Source organism: Notechis scutatus, chromosome 5 (assembly GCF_049901735.1).
Source record: "Notechis scutatus isolate UNSWTSFEM ecotype Mainland chromosome 5, rNotScu1.2, whole genome shotgun sequence".
NCBI classification, from domain to species: Eukaryota; Metazoa; Chordata; class Lepidosauria; order Squamata; family Elapidae; genus Notechis; species Notechis scutatus.
In genome coordinates this window covers 29,995,689-30,014,098 of record NC_142013.1, presented here as the reverse complement: position 1 = coordinate 30,014,098, position 18,410 = coordinate 29,995,689, and the positions used below count along the sequence as shown (strand labels likewise).

Genomic DNA, 18,410 nt, shown 5'->3' with positions numbered 1-18,410 from the left:
TTAACATCTTCAGATATAAATGGGAGATCTCAGTTTGAAATGCCTGTTGATGACTATTAAGAAACTAGAAAATGTTATGGTGACTGAGTATATCACATCCTCCTTCTTGAATGTCATGCATTAATTACATGGTATCTTTGCAGAATAATAACAGTGTCGCTACTGGGTTCATTTCATATACTAAGCTGCTGTTAGGTTTTACTATGGTTTATTGAATAAGCCATATTGTCCTGATTCATGTGTAATTCTAACTTAACTTAAAACATGGGTTATAGCAATGGTTTGTTTCATACATAGTGCTTAGTCAAAACTAAGCTATTTTCAGTAAGTGTGTATTGCAATGTGGCAACAAAAGCCACACTATTTGCATTGTGGGAGCAAAGCAAAGATTTCATAATCTTCATCCATAAGAAAATAAGTCATCATATCCAGGGAGTACCAAAGATGGTGAAGATTGTAGCATATCACAAGAATAAATCTGTTCCAAGTGTGTCCTTATTTGTTGCATGCTCAGCAAAATTGGAGTACAGTCTCAACTATGTATTTCTGCTTGTCATTCAGAACAGACTTAAATACTTTATCCTGTCTTTATTTCTTATATTGCTCTTCTACTTTTCATCTGTAATGGTAAGGCCAATGCATACCCCCTATTTATCCTGCTTAATATTTCTATGTATTAGACTGTCAACTATTGCATACAAGGGTACCTTTTTCACAATTTCTGATGACTCTTGTATAATCCAAGGCTGAGGGACAGTTTTACATCTCAGGAAAATAACAGAATAACATAGTTGAAAGGGATCTTGCAGGTCATTTAGTCCAACCCGACAGGAAACACCATACCATTTCAGACAAATGGTTATCGAATCTCTTTGTAATAATGTGGAAACAATTCACATTATTACATAACTACAAATGGATCCTACTATTTGTGCATATTTTTGCTTCAACATACCATGCAACCCCATGCAATTATGGATAGTGCAACTGCAGATAAAAGGAGTTTAAGCCTAAACTAAATGGAGGTTTAAATTCCACAACTGTAGAAAAACCGTCTGCTTTATTTGTTAATAAAGGGCAATATTTTCTGTGGCCATATGCCACTTTACTCAGCAGAGTTCTCCCCTCACTTATTTTTACTGTGGGGAAGTAACTTGCAGAAAGAGGATAACAGTATAACATCAGAATGTAGCCATTTGCTAGGAAATCAAAGGAGATCAAAGGAGAATTCTATAAATGCACCAAATGATGGATGAAATGAAAGTGCAAATCTAAAAATGCAGATAATACCTAAACCATTTACTATGGACAATTTATTTGGATCTTTGTTTTTTAACCATGGATACTCAAAACCTGCAGATAATGAGGTCCACTGTATTACCATTTATTGTAAAAATTCCTTGCTAATTCTACTAAGGTGATTTAGTGTAATACTATGTAAAAGGCATTTTTGCTTACATATCATTTGTATGGCTTGTTTGCTCTGCTTTCATTATTTTATGACAAATAGTAGGATTGTGTTACAATCATAAAAACTTAAGATAAACCTTGGGAATAATAAAGAACATCCATGTTAAACATCTCCTAAATATATACTTCTTCAAATAGATCATAACTCTTATAAACTATTTAGCATTCATGGCATATTTAGTATTATTAATTAGGGTACATTTTATTCTGTGGACATGAAAGTGGTTTATGGTTTAGTACTACTATTAAACTAATAAGGAGCCCAAGTTTAAAAAATCATTTTGTATGCTTTTTATTTGTTCTGTGTAGTTGGAAAGAAGCATAAATCCAACTTTCTTTTCCCTGATTTCTTGTATGTATTTATGAATCCTCAAATTATTTAATGATGTGGAATAAATTGTAGGAAGAAGGCTTGCCATATTAACCTTGACTCATTTTCAATCATATAACATTCTTAATAGATTGTGGGAATGCTGTTGACAATACATATTAGCTTCAAGGCATTTGACAAAGCTAGTGTAGGTGGATGGCATAATAATTAAGTGAATATATCAAAATGGCTCAAAATTGTAGCTCAATAGTGCTCATCAATAGTTCCTCATTAAATTCAAGAGAGATTATCAAGCATGGGCCCCCAAGGATTAGTTCTGGGTCCTCTAAAGATCTATTTTTATTAATGCCTTGGATGAAGAAATGGAGGGAATCCTTATCAGTTTTTTAAATGAACCAAACTGGGTTGGCTAACTATCCTAGAAGACAAAAATAACATTCAAAACTTTAACAAGTTAAAGGAATCGCCTTTAACTGAATCAAGTGTAAAATTCTTCATGTAGGAAGCTAAAATGAAAAACATATATAGCATCTGGCTTAGATTGGTATTTGTGAAAAAGGTTGGAACTATAGTATATTATAAAGTAAATATGACCCAAAAGTGTCATAATATTTATTCCTTTGGTTAGCCCCAACTTTGAGCTCAATTTCTACTTCTGCTTCTTATGTTTTTAAAAGGATTCAGAGAAATTAGAATGGGTTCAGAGAAAGGCAATCATCTTGAGAGGTAGACCAGATAGGAAACATGACTAGATGAGTGAATTCTATTGTATTGTAATGTAATGTAACAGGAACCTTGCAAAATTTGAAACAACATTTTTCCTCCTCACATCCCCTTTACAGCCCAAAAAATTAGGAGTGGAGTCCTTTCTGAGCTGCTTGTCCCATCCCACTCGTGTTGTGGGCTAAGTTGACTTTTATCTGACCATTTCTTTGGCTGCATTTCTTCTCCCTGTCTCCCAAGGTCATTCCCACATACCACAATGAGGGTGATTAGAGAAATAATGAAGTGCTGTGTTGGAAAAGGGATTGAAGGAGCTATATGTTTAATCTCAAAGACAAGACTACTGAAAGATAATTTGATACAAATGTAATATTATGGAAAGTCAAATATGTGTTCTGTTCCACAGCATAGGACACAGGTGTTCTCCTGATAAGATAGCAAAGACGAAAACAATTTAGTAGTGGTTAGGACAACAGTAGAATATTCTGAAACTGCAGATCTAGAGAAGACATAGCTTTTAAGTCTACATTATTCTGCTTTACTTTCTATTTTGCTACAGGTCTTTGATCAGGGCCTCTTTAACATTTGAGCAGAGAAGAAGCTTCTGAACCAAAGACAGCTGACTTAATGATTGTGGCCTTGTTGTACAACTAATATGAGTTAAGAAGTTGCAGCTGTTCTCAATAGTTAAAATGTCTTGGGGTATTATTTCAGGAATCGAATTGGGAGAGGGGGGGTAACACTGTTGGGATGGCTAAACTGAATAGTTCTGGCAGCCCCAAAACAAGCTATCTGTGTATACTAATATTGAGGTTATTGATTGCTCTTATGTAACAGTCCTTTTAGATTATTGGAATTATTTATTGACTTAGATAACAATCAATTAATTAATTTGTGAATAACTTGCCATTGTTGCTAGTGTACATTTTCTTCTGTTTTCCAGAAATTAACCAAACAGGAATTCTGGCAGCTTGTCCACCAGAGCTATGGCTCTGAGCTTGGCTTGAATATAGAAGAGATGGAAAGCATTTATTCATCATCTGAAGAGAATGGACAATTAAGGTAAGGAAATACTATAGATTGCCACACTGATACTGTGATTTTTGCCTTTTGGGAGATTGTGTTTTGTTTATAGGACCATCTATTAATATAAACTTGGTATAATTTATTCTGTCAGGGATATTTTAGGTACTAATTCTTGCTATCCAGATTGCTGAAAACTTTTTATCTTTGGTGTCACTAATGAAGCAGTAGTATTTAAATGTTTTTGAATATGCAAATTGTTCAGTTATATACAGAAGATTCATTTTACAGAATCTTTATAGAAGATTGTTCTATAAACCCAACAAATATGGTATTGCTATAGTTGCTTGCATGCAATGGTATTGTCAGGATTAAGAGCAGATCAATTCAGGTTGTATAATTTTTTGGTCCACTTGAATAGGTAGGCGATAAACCTTCAATCCTGATGGCAAATTAAGACCTTGGACCTTATCAGATGCTGAAATGAGTCACTATCTTGAATTCTGTTCCTCCAACAAAATTCAATGGCCCTTCTGTCAAAATCACCATTGTTCTCTAAAATTAAGTTTTCATAAATAGACTTATTTAGCTATAAACTATTATGTTTTATGTCTACAGCAGAACTAAACATGCTTTCTATCCCATGGCCACATGGTCTGTTCTCCCCCCCACCCATCTGCCCCAAGTCTTCACAATAGCTAGCAACAAATGTTATGTGTTTAGACATTGGCTGGGAAACACTTTGCTTTCAAATCAAGCCTCTACTTAGGCTTTGTTCTACCAAGTACTATCTATGTAGTTTGGATTTCAACTACTGCAATCCCAAAGTAGTAAGTTCCATGACGGCTAGCTACAGATCATGTCTGATGAGCTTTAGTATGGAGAAAACTATCCTAGAAATTTCCTATGTTTGTCCTTTTGCCTAGTCATCTTAGATGTGAGTAATTATACAGAAGATATTTGGGAAAATATCGCAACTGTAGATAAGCAAAGGGATTTTTCCCCTCATTCATGCAACAAAATGTAACAAAGTATAATGGTACTACTTTTTGACAGGTTCTGTAAAATGATGTTCCTAAGAGGTAAAGACATCATTTGATGGTAGAAAGATTGAATGTTTTAAGGCAGATTTGTTTTCCAATCTGTGCTTTAAATCCAATATATCACTGTATTCAGGGGTGGGATTCAGCCGGTTTGTACAGTTTCATGCGAACTGGATATTAAATTTACACCGATCGGCTGGCCCCGTGCACCCCACCCCACCCCTCCCAGGAGTCTCCACGTGGTCTGTTTTGGATGCAGGTAAGTGCAGGGTCCGCACAGAAGCTCTGGGAGGGTGAAAAACGGCCCTCCCGGAAGTTCCAGCAGGCCACACCCATCATGGCCACGCCCATCCAGCAACTGGGCAGCGAACCAGTTGCTGGGATTTTTGAATCCCTCCCCTGGCTGTATTAACAAATGGTTCTAGAATAAGTATGAATCAACATTGTTGCTATTTTTGTATAGATCTAACCTTAGTGATGAATCTGGAGATAAGGAACCAGCTAAGGCTGTTGGTGTAGTTCAAGAATCCACTGCTCTGAATGAAGTTGAGACAGAATTTCTTACTGGAAACTCACTTTTAGTAGTAAGCTTTTAAAACATTTCTTTTCATTATAAATGCCTTATTTACTTTATTACTTGTTTTATATTCTTGCATATAAATGCATACTGTTTAAACCATTATATACACCATAGTTTAACAACAACATAGTTTAAATATTTATAATTTATCATAACTAAATATAAAAATATAATCAAATAAATATTTTAATGCAAGATAACCTATATATTTACAAAAATGTAGATTGCCCATCTGCTAATAGATTTCTCATATTCTTTGAGAAATCAGTTTGGTTAAATGAACTATGTTATAAGCTATATCCAAACTATGATGAAATAGCTGCCTCCATCCTCTGGAATATTCTCTCATCACAGGTGAGTTCCACACCCACATTCTTGGCCTTCTGGAAGAGCCTAAAAACTTTGCTCTGCTCCTTCGTCTGGGCACTGACAAAGGCCTATACATTGGGGATTGCTGATGAGATAGAAGAGATTCTCCTCACCAGACTGCCCATCATCTTGGTTCTTTTAACATTTTTAATTCCAATTTTAATTGTTTTTAGCACTTTTAAACTTTTTGTAAGCTGCCCAGTTACTATATTAGTGAGTTGGGCAGCATTAAAATTGAATAAATAAAATGAATAGCTTTCTAGACTGAAAATAGTTCAGTGAATTCCTTATTAGTTCATAAATAAGCCCTTCTGGTTTAATAATACATACTGTATTTCCTTAAAAAATGTTATTATATTATTTATTGTTAAATGTTCTGAAGTTACTTATGACCATTATTTTCTGTTTGAAATGAATTCTAATCTTACGTAACATATTTGGTATTGTTCAGTGATTTTTTTAAAAAGTAACCTACAAAATCAAAAGAGAAATGGAAATCAAGCTAGTCATATTCTTGTAGAGTAAAATTCTTATTATTGTGGATATACTTAAAATATGTAGGATAGCATGCTGATAATTTATATATAATTAGAAATTTAGATTTTGAACAGGTTTCAAAATATTGTCATTATATAAAACAAAATCCTGTTATTACATATAATATCACTATACTTTCACCCCAACATGAATATCAAATGCTTTTTTCTTGGCATTTGATACTGCTATCTGTATCTGAAATGTGTACAGAATGTGGGTTTTCAGGAGTTTGTGAGTGGTTTTAGAAGCATTTAGAAGGTTTTTGTATTTTCTTTTTGGAATGCTAAGATTGTGAATTGTCATGTTATTAAATAAGATGGCTGTGAGAATGATATTCTATTTTATTAGGTTGCTGAACCAGAGGAATGTCATTATAATAAACAAGACAAGAGGAATTCATTGATTTCTTTAGAAAGGAAGCTCTCTGATGTACCACACAAAGTTTCAATACAATCCTTGGATCTAAATGAGAATTTTCCTAAGGAAAAGAGCAGTGCCTCAGAAAGTGATGAAGACGGTAAATAATGTTCCAGTCTTAATGTTCCATACAGTACAAATTACACCAACAAAAGCAAACAGAAACTATCTTATCTATGGAATCTGCTCTTGCTTATCTTACTGCTAGTAAAACTGATAGAAAATGGCTGAGTGTTGTGGCTGCCTTATGCCATAGATCCTGAAGACCTTGAGAGACAGTGTCAGGTTGGAGGACACAATCAGTACATGTAAACTGTTCATCCTGTTACTTCTTCAATAGTTTACTGTCAAGTTTGAAAGAAAGAGACAATAGGATCTATTTGGAGAGCTTCTGTACAAACAAGAATTTGGAAATACTGACTAGAGATCATTAAAAAGATTTATTTATATCTCATGTTTTTTTAAATAGGAGGAAGGTGTGTTGGATATATTCACCGCGTTGAGTTTTTTTGTGAAAATGATAGTGGGATATAACTAATCAAATCAATAGATAAATAAATAACTGAAGGAGAACGCGCACAATACTCTTTCCTCCTTCTACTTTCCCCACAACAACCCTGTGCACAGAATTTGGACTTGGAGACAGTGATTAATCAAAATCATCTGCCTTAGGCTTTCATGCCCAAGGCAGGACTAGAACTCAGTCCCCTGGCTGCTAGCCTAGTGGTTCACCACTCAGAAATCATACTCTGCCAATGATTGCTATTTTATCTTTTACATCAACATGATGTCATTATGTGATCTGCACAATATAAATTAGAAACAAAACTGCTGCAGATAGCATCAATCGTACCCCCAGTATCCCTGACTATTCCAATCGCTGGCTACTCCAGACAGTGAACTTTCAGTAACAGCCCACAAAATGTTTTGTTTTATTTTATGGATGAAAAATCTTTCTTCCATACTTACAGTAACAACTCAATTATTTTCTCTTTTCCAGTCCATTGATGAATTAAGATTAAATGGGTTAGCTTACAAAATCTCCTCCTCCTTTCTATATATGGTTCATAGCAGGGGTCGCCAACCTTTTGGACCTCAGGGACCACTAAACTCAGGAGCTGGCAGCTGCTACTTGGCAGTCCCGCGGGTGAGGTGAAGTCATCCCGGTCCCCGGTTAAGACATACCAGTCACAAACCCAGAGTCCAAGCCGAGAGGGGTTGCTTCCCCCTGCCACAAAGAGCGGCGGGTGCATGGTTTAGCACAGTGGGCGACCTCCACTGTGGGCTGACGAGCCACATGCTGAAGACCAGATGTCTGTTGGGAAGGTGGGGCAATAGGGTTGATACTAGCGGCAGATGGACTCATACGCGTGGGAGATCATGGCATAGGCCTGGCCTGCGAGAGGGTGGGGGTGGGGGGAAAGGAACCTCTGAACTGGTGTTACCTCCTGACTCTTGCCTCCACACATCAAGGAGGTTGAGCGGCTGCCAGCGATGCCCTCAGGGGAAGATGTTGCAAGGGGGAGGCTCGACCCTCCCCAGGAGCTTCTCTTCCTCCTCGCCAGAAGTGCTTACACGCAAAGCGCTCACTGCCCCTCTGGCCTCCGACAAGCCTCCTCCTTCCCGCTGAGTGTATGAGCGTTCCTGGGGAGGAGGAAGAGAAGCTCCTGAGGGCAGGGACATGGGAGATTATGGCATCGGAGCCATTCCTGGCCTGCGAAGGGAGGGCACGATCTCCTGCGCCCCCCCGGAGCTTATCTTCCCCCTCACCAGAAGCACTCACACGCAAAGCACTCACCGCCTCTCTGGCCCTGACAAGCCTCCTCCTTCCCGCTGAGTGTGTGAGTGCTTCTGGCAAGGAGGAAGAGGGGGTCGAGCCTCCCCCTTGCAACATCTTCACCTGAAGGCAGCTGCTTCCTGTGGCTCAGGATGTCCGCGCTCTTCTTGCTGCTGCTCGGCCTCCTCGATGTGCTGAGGCAGAAGGCAGCAGCCATGACATGGGTTTGCTAGGGAGACTGCAGGATTGCCCCACCTCCCCGCCTCAGCATGCTGTGGCCCACCAAAATTTTCTCACGGCCCACCAGTGGGTTGGCAACTGCTGGTTCATTATATCTTTGATTATTCTTTTGCAAGTTTTGTTCTTGTTTGTCTTGTTACCACCTTCAACATCAAGGAATGCTTTTTAAAGCCCTTCATAACTGTAGAGTTCTAGAATCCTTCACACTTTATAGGCAAGTAAAGAAACAATTCATTAATTCATTGTCTTCTAATTCTAAACTGCCATAAATGCTTAAGGAGTTTTCTAAAATATACTTGGAGATTTCCATTTAGAGGATTTCTGTCAGGAAAGTTGTTGGAAAGAGGAACTATTATGCCTGTTACTTACATTTGGTAGCTTGAATCAAATTGTCTCACACAATTGTACTTTTGACATCCTTTAAGTAGCGCAGACAATTTCATCTTTTTGGATATATTTTTTCTGATGTAACTGTTACAGAGTTCTTAATCTGTGTTTTAAACTCTTCTCCAATAGCTGAGGAAGCCATCCTTGAATGTGAAATCCATGGAAAACTCTTTATTAATCGTATTTTCCGTATTGGTGCAGATAAGATGTTTGAAATGCTTTTCACTAATTCCCATTTCATGCAGACATATCTCAGGACTAGAAATATAACAGGTAAACTATTTTAATTTGCACTGTCTACATTGAGTAAAAACAAGTTAATCTCCCTTTTAACAAGATGAATATTGTGTTAAAAGCAACTGATACAAAGGCTGGGTTCAAATATAATACAAACCCATTTTTTCATGGTTGCATTCAGATGATTAGGCCTTGCCTAGTTTCCTGCAACTATATACTACTTCTTTCGCTCTTCCCTTTGCTTGCGAGAAAAAACCATGTGGTTTTTAACTGCAGTATTTTGGCTTTGTTTTTCTGTTCAGAAATATGCATATGTTGACTTTTTTTAAAGCTAGGAAATGATTATCTGAACACAGTCACTGTCAAAATATAAACATGCTCACAAGTTATGGTTTATTAGCAACCAACACATAGCGATTTGAAATCACAATCTGATATTTCTTTGCAAGTTATATTGAATTGACAAAATGCAGCTGGATACAATAGGTTATCATACTGCAGATCAAGGGTGTCAAACTGGATTTCTTTGAGGGCCGGATCAGCATTGTAGTTCTCTGTGGGCCAGCAGCAGGTGTGAGGGCGTGGGACTGTGGGACAGATGCCTCATTCAGTACCCTGCCAGCCAGAAATGGGCCACATGGCCAGTTTTCAGACCATTTTGGGGCCATTTTGCGGGCCATTTTCAGCCCAGGTTTCAGCCGGCAGAGTGCTGCAGGAGGCCATGGAGGGTGAAAACAAGGTGTGGCGGGGGCTGCATGTGGCCCGTTTTAGTCATCAGAGGAACCACAGGCCAGTCCTTTTCATAGTTTCAGGCTGGCCCTGTGGGCCAGATTTAAGCACTCTGTAGGCTAGATAGGCCTGGGGCTTTGAGTTTGACACTCCTGCTGTAGATAGAAGAATGAACTTATAAAATTGAGTGCTGATCATCTGAGCAGAGAAAGCAGAAATGCATCCAAACATTAGGTGATTCCAAGTTTAAACAGTTTTCATTCAAAAAATTTATGCACACAACTAATTATTAACACTCACCATTATTTTGTATTAAGTTTTGGTTCAGCTGAGATCACAGAACACCATTATATATATTTGGAACTGTTATTGCACTGATTGATCTTATTTTAATTAATTAAAATGTCTTTATTATAATGTTTCATATGCTTTTCTAATTAAATGGAAGTTTTGTGCTTTTCAAACAACTTTTTCTAATGTAAAAACAAAAAATAGACTGTTGCAGAAAACAGTTGCCTTAGTAGGTTTCTTTCAGGGCATTGCAATTAATCCTAGGCTGCTTTTAAAAATACCACCATCATTTTGTTTTGTTTTGTTTATTGTTTTATTTATTGTTTTATTTCATTTGCCTGGATTACATATTTACTTTTCTGTTCTGAGAATTTTTTTTTTTAAAAAAAACAAGTTTTATTAATTTTCAAAACACACAAATCATCATTATCCATTACATGTTTAAACCTTTTTCCATTATAAATTTAACAAGTCAGATAAACTATAATTCTATTTTAAACCATTTCCATATAAACATACAAAAACCTCTTGTCCAATTTCTCTTTACTTCTCTTTACTCTTATTCAATTTCATTATTATTATTTCATCTATTTCTTTCTGACTTAGTTACCATTATTCTCATTCTATATTTCTGCAAGGTTTTATTAATTCTCCCAAAAAAAAAAAACATATACACACAACACATAAAACATAAAAAAAATCTTTTTGGAAAGTAACTTGGACCCAGGTATCTCTCTCTTCATGGACTTCAATTATATTCATGCTCATCTTACATATCATTACTTATTTTATTTACCATTCTAAACCTTCTATATTAACTTCTCCACATATTTCACTCTTCTTAATTCTATCTTAATTAATCATCTTAATTTGAGTCATTATATTTGTATCTTTTGTCCATTCTTTATTGTCCCTTTGTCTCGTTCCTTAAAAAAAAAAAAGAAGAAGTTTCTCCTGAAATCACTAATCAGAGTATGATGCCTTTCTATCTCCCGCTAAATTAATCAAATTAACCTTTAAAATAACGCCCAATACCCAATCCGATTTTGCTTGGTACATTCTATCTAAATAGTACATCCAGAGTAATTAAATACATAGTTAAACAATAAATCTAAATATTAAAAACAAATACTATAATAGAAATTTTATAATAACATCAATACCATAATCTTATTAAACTCTTTAATTAAAACTCAATATTCTAAACCTCCCTCATATTATTAAATTTTAAAACCAATCATTATTAAACATTTCAACATTTTAATCTCTTATCAACTCTTAAACCATTTAAGTTTTCTATTTCTAATACAATACTACAATATCATCTTATGTACCTTGCAAAATCTTTTTGAAGAAATTATACTTTATCCTTTATCCCTAAAAAGATTCCTTTTTTCCCATTTAATTTCAAAACTTTGTAGCTTTTCTCCACCTTTTCCCTTTCTTTCTTCTCCCAACAAACCTTTCTACCCCCCCTTCTAGCCTCTGCCTTACTGGCTTCCCTTCTCTGTCGTGTTCCTTTTCCCTTTTGTTTACTATCATTATATTGATTTTGCACCTTATTTTTCCCTTTCTTAAGTGTTTTTTAAATCTTAAGTCCTTTATTTCTCTTCCTTTCACTCTTCCTTCTTTCTTGGTCGAGTTCTGAAATTTATTAAAAATGGCTTCCTCTCCTTCTTCTTCTTCTGCTGTCTTCATCTGTTGTAATGTTTGTTGATAGTTAATAAGCGCCATTTCTAAAAAAAAAGGAAGGCTTCTTTCAAACCAGCTTTACCATTTTTTTTTTGCTTGTTCATAATCTTTTCTCAGTTCCTCAATAGAAAGAGCCATTATAAATCTTTTCTTTTCCCCTTCTTTCTTCTTACAACAACCAGAATATTCCAAAGAAAAAATAAAACAGTCCCAAAGTTATCAATCAGTCCAAACCAAGGCAGAGTTCTCACTTTCTCCTCCTGGGGTAGAATCAATCAAAGAAAAAGAAAGTCCAAATCTGTTTCTTAAAATCTTATTGCAATATATTTTAGTCTTCAAATCCTTAAGGCATCTCCTCCAAGAAAGTCTTAGCATACAAATATATATATATTTTTTAGTCCTCTCTCTTCCCACTCATCGCTTAAAGCCAGTTTTCACCTAAAAGAAATAGGTTTCTTAATATCCACTTATTTATTCCGTAGGAAAAGAGGGTAAGCTTTCCTTTCAGCACCACCAAACTGCCGCTTTTTTCCTCTTCTAGAAGGTATCATTCAGAAAATCATACTTTTCAGGAATTTTGTTAAATATGTCTTAGAGTCCTAGGAACCAAGAAAAACTTTCTCCTTTGAAAAACTTTCTCCACTTCCTCCTGCGCATTCTTACCCGGCTGCCAGCTTCTTTGTGGCGGCCATTACGGACCGCCGCTGCACTGTCTTGGGAAAAGGGGGTTCTGCCGGCCGGGGAGGGGGTCTGCAACACCCCCAAACCCCTCTCCGGATCCCCCCTACCTTCAGCTGCCCCTGCAGGGCAGCCTAGCTCCGTACCCGTCCGGATCGGAGCCCCAAAAACGGCTAGCGCAGCAGGGATCGCGCAGCTTCGCGAATCCCTGCCGCTCGCGAAGCCGACAAACCGGAAATCGAGAATTTTTGTTGTATATTTTCCTGCCTCAACACAACACATATAGAATTAACCACTGCTGCAATTTGATGGGTTAAAACAAAAATATATTTTAATATACATAGAAGAAAAACCCAGAAGAAAATCTGACCCACACTAATTTATGGACCCAATCTCATTCTTTATCATAATGATTCAAGATATTTTCAGAATAATAAACTTGGTGATTAATTATTTAAAACTCATTATTGCATGCCACATGTTATAAGGGAATTTCATAGTTTAATTCACTTTGCCTTACATGGATGGAAATGTATGGTTTAAGGGTGCTAAGTGATACTGTATAAATGAATAGCAATGATGACATATTTTTGGCTTTAGATATTGTATCAACTTCTTGGAACCAAGATAATAGAGGCAATCAACTTAGGACCCTGACTTACACAATTACACTTAACAATCCACTTATTGGAAAATTCACAACTGCAACAGAAAAACAGGTATAAAACTCAATTGTGTCAGATTGCACTGAACTGGCAGAAACTACAGAATACAAAAATTTGTATGCTATATAGAGTTTTATAGGTGATAGCTAGCACCTTAAGTTGCACTTGGTAGCAAATTAGAACCAGTGCAGTTTATGGAATGTAGGTATTATGTGGACATGCTGAGGAAAGCCCATCACTGCTCATGCCATCACATTTCTCATCAGATGAAGCTTTAAGAGAAAGGATTGCAAAGCTATTTATCTTTGGTTATCCATTGACAGAATATCAGGAAAAAAATAGAAGTTGGGCATCATTAATCTTATTCTAGACTTGCTTTCCCCAAAACTAATGTTCTCCAGCTGTCCTTGAGCAACAATTCCCATGATTCCTGATCAGTATTTTGGCTTGGAATTACAGAAAACGAAGTCCAATTTCCACTAAAGGCAATAGGTTGAGAAAAGCCATGTTAGGATATACACAACTATATAGTGCGATCATTTTAAAACTATACTTTCTTTTAGGGCTTTTACACTTATTGTGGTGCAAAAGTTATTTTTGAACATCAGCCATTTTTAAAATAGAGTCCTTCTCTACTTCTGTAATAGGTGCTACATAAACGAAGCCACAAAAGTCGGTCTTACCAAGTAGACGCAGAGGTGGTGACACATGATGTGCCTTACCATGATTACTTCTACACTGTGAACAGTTATAGTATCTCTCATATGTCCAGTCAAAAATGCAGACTCTGGTGAGACAGTTTGTTTAATGAAAGTAGGAAAATTGGAAATCGTAAAAGACAACTTTCCTCAGTTCTGTAAAATTGGTTCTGGTTCTACAGAATTTCTTTATTTCATATGTTAAGGAGAACAAGGAAGCGTTGGAATGCCAGAGTTTAATTTGTACACTTGGATGATTGGAAAATGATCTCTTGATAGAAAAAAAGTTTGCTATTTTTTTTTAGTTTCACTTTTTTCCCCTATGAAAGTTTTAGTAGAATTTTTTTCAAAAACTAATTTTGGCCATATGATCTATGTGCCCTTCAAATTTGTGGATGTATTGTACATCTGTCACCCAAAGTTACAGTACAACAGAGAGTTGTGAAGCAACTAAGTATTTTCTCTATTTCCTCATTCTCTCTCAGTATTTGTGTTAAAGATGTTACCTTAGTGATCATGCTTTGTTTTGTGTATACAGCTTCTTACCTGAAGCTGAAGGCCTGAAAAATTGCTCTCAAAATGGATGAAAATGCTGAACTGATCTATAGTTGTATTCCAATCAGTTGCTAGCCTTATTCTTGTTTGTTACAGGATTTCCTCAGATGTGAAATACAAAAAACAACCTTGGGGGCTTGTCAAGAATATAATTGAAAAGAACACCTGGGGAGGTATCCAGGAAAATTTTAAACAACTTGGTAAGTATTTTGACATCATTCTTGACAATGGTATCCACCGCTTTTATATTTAATTAGCTTGGCTCTTTAGAAATAGTGAAGTGAGCTGCTGTATTTTTAAAGAAACAATACTAAGAACAGTATATTTAGTTTTTCAAATTAATTTAAAGTAATTTATAACTTTTTATGACCCATGTAGTCTGCCTTTCAGTCCTCAGATATGTGTCTACTCTAGCACGTCTCTTATTTTATTTCCTTACCTACTTTACATTCTGCTTTTATTTTCAGAAAGAATAATCGTTATGGCTTATAAATTAAAATATTACATGCAGAAAAAGAGAAAGTTATCAATAAAAAAGAGATAAAAATAATTTAATAAACAGAATATATAAAGAAATACTCCATCACAAGTATAAACAATTTTAGTAGCATCACATTCTTTTAAAATTCAATAAATTTTCCCTTCTTCCCATATTTCATCTTTCTTAATATAAAATACTTAATATAAAAGCCTTAAAGCCTCATCTTTTAATCATGATCAGCAAAAATTCATAAAAGGTTATCAGAAATAACAACTTATTTATTTTAACTTTGATCAAATAAACTGTACAAATTTACTTTTAACAAACTTTACCTTTAATCCTTTCAAATAATGTCCTAGAAATTTATTTTTCATCATTTTCTTTGTCCCTTCTCACAAAATTCTTCAGATTCAAGTCTTTTTTTCTAAATCTGATATAGAAAAGCTATTCAAGTCACTCCTTTGGTTTTGTTATTTGTACATTTCTTTTAATTATTAAAACACCAGTCAATTTCATTTGTATATCCAATGTAATATCTTTTTTTCATATTATTCTTTTAGCCTGTCATCAGTTCAGTGATTTTCAGTAAAATGTGTTCCTCTTCCATAACATCTTATAAAACACAGCCTATCTTTAATGACAGACATTCTTAAAATTAACTTCTGGGTGTATTGGTCACAAATGTTCTTCAATACATCAATGTGAAAGTATTTTGCTCCATTCAGTATTAATAACTCAAATTTAATGGTAATTTTTTATTCATTCTGATCCCTCTAGTGTCCCATCCTTCAGAGTTCCAAGCGATCATTTTTTCTTTTAAGAATTTAAAACAACAGCATTTTCTCAGGCAAAGGTTTTCTAATTAATTTCAAAATGTTACTTCAAACCCATCTGGACTATTTATCCATTTGTAACTTTCCAAAATTAACATTCTAAAATATTCTTTTTCAGTTTGTTCCAAAAACAGAAATCTTGAAAGTCGTTTAGCTTGTATTAAAAACATCTTTCAAGAATTGAAAGAACTTGTATTAAAAACATTTTTCAAGAATTGAAAAAAATTCACTCTGTTTTGTAAAACTTGTCATTCCAAAGATTGCGAATAATTCAAACGCAGTTAACAAGCAATTTCAGAAGTATACAAACCCATAAAGACTCTGACCATGTTTCGGATGAGATGGCAATTCCCTCATCTCCTCTGACCTCTATTCTGCTGTAGACTGATCTTGCAGTCTTCTTTTGAGGAATTACTGTTTGGAGTGCTTGGCTGATCTCAAATGCTCTCCTTGTCCAGAGAGGAATCATCTTTATTCCATCATGGTCTTAATAGAGCCATATTCAGCTCACCATTTCTTTCCTGGAAATTTTGAACCAGTTTATGATAATTCCAGGGTAGAAAAGCAAAAAATAAAATAAAAACATATTACTATTCCAGTTTTGTTTCTATGTATCATAATGAAATTTTCAGGTTTATTCTGTATGAAGCTCAAGATTTAATGTCAAAATCAAGTAATTGGATTATCTTGGCTTCACTTTCTTTTTTTCTAGAATGTAACATTTATATCAAATGCAAATTTCTTGTTTTTTCTTAAGTGGAAAATGCAGTTTCTGCATTTAAGTTGGCAGATCTGATTCTTGCCATACTGCTGACGTAAACTACCATTTTGTAAATATAAGTGATTATGTGTTAAGAGAGAGAGACATAAAGAGAAACAGACATGAATAAAATTAATGAACTTCTTTTTAGTAGTGGAGTTTGGGCCAGCAATCTGTAAATATCATAAAACATTTCCTTTGCACTTGCCTGCCAGATGTTATTAGACCAATTTCCCACAATTTTTAGCTGGCATTAAATTTTAAAAAAAGAAAGAAATTATAAAGTAAAAACAGAAACTGGGAAGACTGAATCTGTCATTTGTAGAATCAGAATTACTAGTGGAAGAATATGCAATAAATAAACCTATTGAGGATCGTGCAAAACCTGGAGTCCGAAGAAGGAGAAGATGGGTTTTACAGCGGAATGCAGAAGAGATACTTCCTAAACACTCTATACAAGATTCCACAGAAGACAAAAGAATAATACCTCTTGGGAATGTAGGTGGGTTCAAGTAGAAATATTTCTTTTTCCAGCAATTTATGAAACTGAAGGTGTTGTTCCTTTTAGTACCAGAGGTCATAGTATTTCTGCAATAGTGTCATACAGGCTTTTCTTGTTTGTCCATATGCAAAAAATCCAGAGTATTTCAACATAAGTATGTGTGGTGCAGCTAATTGTAAATAAAGTTCAAGGACAATGCTGTCCTTATATTCTGATAATTGACATAAAGTACTTGATATATAATTTATGCAGCGATGTTTGTATTTTTCCATCTAGAACCACTATTTTAAATTCAGAAATAATTAGGAGCCTTTTTGTCAAATTGCAAGATATGTCACTTACTTTCTAGAATACTGAAGCTTTTCTTGCTGTGTGAGTTATAGCACATTGAATGAGATTTGCATAGGGCCATGTACTAACTGCTTTAAAAAAATTGAATGTGTTGAAATCCTTATGCCATAATTTAATGTACCATCTCCCTTTGCCCCTTCCAACTCTTAATTTTAGATAATTTAAGTGGCAGCATTTAGTGACCTTGGCTGCTCTGAAAAAGTCTAAGCAGGGTTCTGGTCTAGTTTATGGGTGGGAGACCTACCCAAAATAGGAAGCTGTGGGCTAGAATAATAAATTTAAAAACAAAACCCAACATAGAAAAAGGCAGAGACTAACCAGTTCTGTACTGTTACCAAGAAAATATCATGGGCCTGCCCATTTAGTCACCAGATACAAGTTTAAGTCAAGCAAGTTTTTGGTTTATCTTCTGTTCAAAAAGCATCCAGGTCAGGCATAACCTTGAACTGTTTTCCTGCTTTGGAGGAGACAAATCTTCAGCAAAGGGATTTAATAAAATCAGGTTAACTGAATTTCAAGATTAGAATGTTGTAACAGTATTTTCCTTGCTTAACAGGAATGAAGAAGAATGCTACAAATAAAACCATCATCATCATAGTGGCAATGAGTATTTTGTAAGTACTTGCTTGATACTTCTTTTGGTTTAAGACTTCTTACAGCAGCTAAATGAAGGCTGGGTCTGACTGGACACATCTTACAGTTGCTATTCAAACCTATAGTGTGGCGATAAAAGTGGTAATTTCTCTGCTCCTATTGCATCTGCAGAGCATCACTTATCGATCCTGTTGCAGATCACCCAATCTCTCCTTGGCCGGGGTGTGTGTGTCAGATAATCATCTTCAGGGCCATTCAGAAGAATCTGTTGAACACATGTCGGATAAAATTGCTTGGATTTATAGTGCAAGTCTATATGAGATACCTAGAGAGTCATCTTGCCCAGTAACTTGCTAACAGTTTGATCCTGTTGGACCTAAGAAAGTGGACAGAACCCTCTGTGCTTTCAACCGCCTGTCAATTAGCCCCTTATCCCTTCTGTCTGGT

The 18,410-nt window shown here is 35.5% G+C and overlaps 1 protein-coding gene across 3 annotated transcripts in view; it reads left to right on the top strand.

The window, feature by feature from the left end:
* GRAMD1C (GRAM domain containing 1C) overlaps positions 1-18,410 on the top strand; it is a 63,341-nt gene that overhangs the window by 34,433 nt on the left and 10,498 nt on the right. For all 3 annotated transcript variants that reach the window (XM_026681806.2, XM_087966410.1, XM_087966411.1), the window contains 9 exons: positions 3,468-3,586; positions 5,054-5,174; positions 6,425-6,593; positions 9,027-9,170; positions 13,125-13,243; positions 13,837-13,979; positions 14,539-14,642; positions 16,842-17,018; positions 17,926-17,983. In XM_026681806.2, coding sequence (XP_026537591.2) covers positions 3,468-3,586; positions 5,054-5,174; positions 6,425-6,593; positions 9,027-9,170; positions 13,125-13,243; positions 13,837-13,979; positions 14,539-14,642; positions 16,842-17,018; positions 17,926-17,983 — 1,154 coding nt within the window. The remainder of the gene's footprint in view (positions 1-3,467; positions 3,587-5,053; positions 5,175-6,424; positions 6,594-9,026; positions 9,171-13,124; positions 13,244-13,836; positions 13,980-14,538; positions 14,643-16,841; positions 17,019-17,925; positions 17,984-18,410) is intronic.